Genomic DNA, 6,003 nt, shown 5'->3' on the forward strand with positions numbered 1-6,003 from the left:
TATAGCAAAGATGAGAAGAAATTTAGAGGAAAATGAAGCACACCTAAAACTTACTGAGTGCACTGTTAATTTTATGCATCTTATAGCTAAAGATTTAAGTGCTCTAGGGATAAAGAAATTAAAATTGCAGAATACTTCCTATAACAACCAATTTGCTTCAGCTTCACTGAAGAGAGCTGGAGAATCCAAGTCAATTCTCTCCTGAGATGTGTGATGGAATTCAGTGGCTGACTGCTTTGAGCTACTTATTAAGCACTGGCCTGGTTTGATGACCATCTGTGAAGAAAATCATGATAAAATTGATGGAAGTATAGCTAGAGTAGTTCAACATTGGACTAAAGAGAAATGTAGGTTTTAGCATATTCAGTACATCATCTATGTCCACAGTCTTGGACAAACTGCTGCTGCTGTATTGCAGATGCTGTTGAAATTTGGAAAGACCTTGAAGAACCTTTTTAAAGCAAGAAATACCCAATAGCAAAGTTAAATTGCAGGCAGTAAAGAAGCGGATGGGTCAAGCACTTGCTCCACCTTGGTTTCTTGACAACAGGCATCTATCTACCCTGGTACTTTGGATTAAGCATAACTGCCAAAGAAGAAAATGCTGTTATGATATGAGCATCTACTGTGATTGCCCATCAGGCATGCCAGCCATAACAAATATCAGGGCTAGAGGTTGAATCATTCAAGCAGTACATGTTTGCTGAAGATGGTTTTAAAGAAAGTCCCGCCCCTGAACTGGTGGAAGTTGCTGGCAAACACTTGGAAAAAGAGTGTGAGATTTGAGTTCTGAAAACTTGAAAGAAGGTGTTTTGTGGTGGTGGGGATTTTCAAAATAGCCAAAGTCACTTTTTTTAAACTGCTTTGTTAAAGAGAATTGGGCAAGTAGGAGATGTAAACTCGAATGACTTCCACCTAGGCATTTTTAGATAATTGCCCCCAGGGTCACCTGAAAGAATTGGTTTGACTTACTAATTGCAGTTCACATTTCTAATACTACTACAGCTAATACTAACGCTTAATAAATTTAATTGTAAATTTGGACTCTGTTTTGATTTAAAAGTTTCTGTATACAAAACAATACTTTGTTCAATAAATGTGTACTGCTGATTTTGTGTGTGCTAATTAAATCCATCTTAATGCAGATTAAGATGCAAATACAAATATAAGCAAAATTGTAGTTATATAGTGAATATGAAATATATATTTCACCACTTAATAGCATATTAAACTGTAGGATATTTAATGAACCAAGTATGTTGAGCTGTATTTTTTTTAATTATATGGTATACGTAACTTGTACCTAAGAAACACAGCAAATCTACTGTAAAAACTGCATTTGATTGTAAATCAACATGTCTTAATTGTTGTATCAACCAATGAAATACACCTTTTAAAACCAAAAAACTACAGTGAGAGTTGATTGGTATCAGTGATTTTTAGTTGATCAATATCAGGCTTTTGCCTTACTGATTGAAATGAAGTTGATTTAAATCAAACTATGCTGCTTACCATTTGGGCAGAGTATTGCCCATCCTCTTTGCAAATATAGGCAGTCCTCAGACTTCCATCACAATCGGTTCTTGGTTCCTGAAAAACTGCGTCTTCAGTTGAAACACTGTAACTCGTAAACAATGCTATAAATGGGGGCTTGGTTCCTGAACCAAGGCCCAATACCCTGTTTTCACCAAAAATACCCCAGAATTTTGTACTCGGTTATACATGAGTAATATAGCTACATTAATGTATTTATATTGCAAATAGCTATCATTGATTTGGAAGGACTTCTTTGAGGTGACTTTGCTGGACTTTTCGAAGGGTTCTTGGCTGGAGTCTTCTCAGGAGTCTTGGCTGCAGGTTTTTCTGGAGTCTTGTCTGCTTTCTTAAAATGTTCAAGGAAGTTTAGACAGATATTCTCCAGGGAGACAAGCGATACAGTGAACTTGTTCGCTGGCCTGGCATTGCTTCAGATCAAGCGTTTATGACGTCAGTTTTGAGTTTACAAGTTGAAATGGTGTCAATTTATAAGCGTTGTAAGTGCGAAATGTAAGTCGAGGACTGCCTGTAGCCTGTTCATTTTGGCTTTGCTTTCTTTCCTAAAATTGCCTGGTTATTGGGTTAGGACTAATAAATATTTCTTCCTATTTGTAGACTCTCGGTGTCTTTTTCACTTTCTAGAACTAGTATTAGTGCATCTATCGGATTCAGTTAGAGCAAGGATGTCAAAAACGCAGCCTGAGCTGGGTCTGACCCATGGAGCTGTCTCAGAAGCTGGGGTATTGGCAAGCTGTCAGAAGTTGAGGCTGTGGCCAGCAGTGGACATGGCCTGCTGCAGAACTTAGGGCCCCGTGGCCCCAGTGGATGTGGCCTTTGGCAGATGGGCAAGCAAGGGATATGCAACAAGCCCTTGGCACTGCAGCCACCTGGCCCACTGATTGTGTGCCTCCACCACAACAAGCAGCTGCCTGGCACTGCAGTGGGGGTCCTTGGTGAATTTAATACCCTTGAGTTAGAATCACATGTTAAACCCATTGTGGGGGAATTCTGTTTCCTGGTCTAGATTCTCCATTTTAACCATTAGCTGCATGTTCATTACACCATATTTGCATGAAAATATTGGTTATTTGACGTCTGCTAAGTAGGAGAAATGTAAATTTTGTTTATAATGGCTCTGCTGTTCTCGTCTTGTGAAGAAAAAAATCTAAGAAACCTTGGATGAGGCCTGCCTAAATCCAAAGTTCTTTGTTTTATTTAGTTTTTAACTATACTGTTCATTTACTTTTGTTTTCTTTTGCTACATCTAATGCTAGCACTTCTGAGGATCTGTCTTCATATGGTCAAAAAGTTTCATTTCTGGATGAAACTAAGCTGTTCTCCCTAGAGGTTATCTAGGTGTATTTTTGGAATGTATCAGGCTGTTACCAAATACTTAAGTTTTAATGTACCTGGTGACCAAATGAAAGGTCATTTTGTATCTGTAGCTTGCTTTAGAAATAACTCCACTGATGAAACCCTGTAGAATGGCTCCTTAAAGGTTGAAATTCACTTGTTCACAACATGCTGTTTCATTAAGAGGGCATCCACAGAAGGTACTTGCTTTGGCAAAGACTTGAAGCATCTGCTCAGAGCAAAAGGTTTCTGCTTGAGCCACCTAGAGTAGAATATGCAGGCAGTCATTTGAAGGAAAAATGGATGTGCCTTTAGAGTAATTTGGTTCTTTGAGATTTGTCAAAAGCTCCTTCCTTTCCCTGTAATGTTGGAATTCATTCCTCTTTGGACTTTGGTTGAAGAGAAAAGAGGCAGTGAACCTCTTCTTCCCACTTTGCTCCTCCAAAAAGGCTTATGAGCTAAAAGGTCTGATCTCAGACACATGAACATCAAGAGTAGAGAATATACAGGTGTAATGGATGCCAATTACTGTAGGGAAATGGCCTTGCTCTGCTCTTGATGCTCTTCAAAAGGGTAATGTGCATAGCAGTCATATGACTGCTTGTGACATTGAGACACACTTGGCATTAGACAAGTAGAAAACAGTTCTGGGAAACTGCACAGTCCTTTCTAGTGATGAGAGAAAATCTTGTCTGAATCCTTGTGTGAGAGACTTTGCATTAATGTAATGTGCAAGGCTCTTTTACTTTTTTTGTATAGCAAGAACAGTGCAAATATATGGTGTGTGGAGGTGAGCTAAAAGTTGGTCTGACTGATCACTGCTTTCAGTCATGTTTAACACTATAAAAGAAAAATGGGGACTCGCTTCCAAGATGGTACAGCATATTCCGTCAGTAGCCCTAGTGATTGGTGTACAACCCTCTCCCCCTGTGGGTGGAGGCTGCTTCTCTTCTTTTTTCAAATATCAGTAAATTGTCCTTGTGTTTGTCTTGCAGGTTTCTGAGCATGAAGAGAGGAATGGACAAAGCAGAGCAGATTGGAGCAGGACTTGTCACTCCCCAAATCCTAGAAATTCTAGTTCATACGTACACTTGCCAGTGGTTGTGGGCAACCATTTACTTGGTGTAAAGAACTTAATTTCAGTATAAACTGGCTCTGGGCGGTGTCAGTGATGCTGCACCCTGAGTTGTAGCAGCTGTAATTGTGAATTATTACTGAGATAGTGAAACATGGTGTCCAGTTTTCTATTGCATTTTTTCAAGTGGAAAAGTTTAACTAAATGGTTGACATGCAAGTGGTGGAGAAAATTGTGCATATGCCAATTTTTGTTACCTTTTTACTTTGAACTACACTGCTTTGAGATCTCATTGTTTTGGAAGAATGGCATGAACAAGTCTTCAGCAACAGTTGTGATAATTGTAAATGCTCACAATTGTGCACTTTTTTTTTTTTCCTTCTGGTTCTTCCTCCCTGGGTTTTGAAAGCTGCACACTTAAAACATTCTTAAAGCTGTTGGCTTCTATGTGCAACATATCAAGCCAGCTGACATGGTAGTAACCAAAGATTCCAGTTTTTGAGCATACGAAAGACTCTGCCTGCTTACCTGTGCTAGAAATAACAGCATCTAAAGTGAAGACTTAAGAGAAACTTAGCGACTACTAGATAATCTTTAGGACTCTGCATTAACTCTATAATGTTCTTGGTATAAAAGGAAAAACAACATATTTGTCACAAATTTAGTTAACATCTTACAACTGAACCTGTATGTAAGTTGCTTAGATATATGTAATCACTGTAAACATCTATATGATCTGGGATTTTGTTTTTATTTTGAAGCGGGAGCTTTTTTGTTTACAAGTTCATTAAAAACTAAAAACTGTTTCTGTAAGGAAATGAGATTTTTTTTTTTTTTTAATTTGCCTTGTTAATTCAGTCTAAGAAATCAACACCACCCCAATTTTTTTAAGCGGACAATTTCAAGGCCATTTGTTAAGCAAGAGATGTCTCTTTCGAAATCATTTTAGACTTAGTGTTGTAACTCTTCCTCACCTTTTTGTTTTTAAATAAATTTTTGTATTTTTTTTTCCTTGAGGGGGAAGGGCAGTCTTGCATTTTTTTTATAACCTTCTGCATTGATACCCAACCCTCAGAAACAAGAGATTGGTGGATTTAAAATGAAATGGCATCTTCTGCAGACCCACTCTCGGCAGCCCACAAACATTGCCATTGTCTTGCATCGGCTGGACTGACTTGCGATGTATTAGTTTTTGAAAAATGAGAATGGAAGTGTTTGGATGGTTTTAAACCAAGGCATTTTCTTTCAAGTTCTTGTGAAGTGGATATGATCAGATTAACTCTTGTTCTTCTGACAGCTTCCCACCGTGCAGTGTTCATATTGGCTACTGCCCCAGGCTGTCTTACTTCTCACTTACTCTAGTCCAGCTAAAAGCAAGAAGTACTTTTATTGCTGGTAATTCTTTAACAGTGTAATTTATTCCTTTATAGCATGTCAGAATAAATTTAAAAAATGTCTGAAAATGCTGCCAGATGCCTATTGTGTAAATGGTGTTTTGTATATTACCTTTTTTTTAAACACTTCATGCCATAGCAAAGTTTTGGTCATACTGCATATTTTATTAGTGGGAAAGATCTTTTATTGCTGTTACTGAGTTATTCCAGGATTGCAGGATATCCTGTGTACTCCTAGTAATGACGCTGAGTTCTCAGTCTTGCTATAAAAGACGGTCACTCTTCTAAAAAATAGTAGCTAATACATTGTATGGGAAGAGAGCTGTCTTTCCTGGTGGGATTCTCCAGATATGAATGATCATTCTCTTTTGTAAACTGACAACAGAATTAATAAACGGCTTCAAGAGTTAATATGGGTAATTAAGTTAGGATAGGCAGGCTATTTTGAAAGTTTACTAACTTCAAATATATATATTTTTAATAATCCTTGTGCATTCAAAAGGCTTTATTTGTCCTTTTGGTAATTCTTGCCTTTTGAGAAGGGCAGCAAGGAAGAATGCTTAAGACATGGGTTCTTGGCTGCTTCTGTTCATGTTAGTGTTTCACCTCACTGGTAACATTGCAACCTGAGCTTATTGATATCAC

At 38.0% G+C, this 6,003-nt stretch overlaps 1 protein-coding gene across 3 annotated transcripts in view; it reads left to right on the forward strand.

Moving 5' to 3' along the window:
* Window positions 1-5,435, forward strand: part of CSNK1A1 (casein kinase 1 alpha 1) — a 49,149-nt gene extending 43,714 nt beyond the window's left edge. For all 3 annotated transcript variants that reach the window (XM_019534917.1, XM_019534919.1, XM_019534920.1), the window contains one exon: window positions 3,885-5,435. In XM_019534917.1, the coding sequence (XP_019390462.1) occupies window positions 3,885-3,892 (8 nt within the window). In that variant the 3' untranslated portion in view covers window positions 3,893-5,435. The remainder of the gene's footprint in view (window positions 1-3,884) is intronic.
* The last annotated feature ends 568 nt before the right edge of the window (window positions 5,436-6,003 follow it).

This window comes from Crocodylus porosus, unplaced genomic scaffold, assembly GCF_001723895.1.
Source record: "Crocodylus porosus isolate Cpor-Errol unplaced genomic scaffold, CroPor_comp1, whole genome shotgun sequence".
NCBI classification, from domain to species: domain Eukaryota; kingdom Metazoa; phylum Chordata; order Crocodylia; family Crocodylidae; genus Crocodylus; species Crocodylus porosus.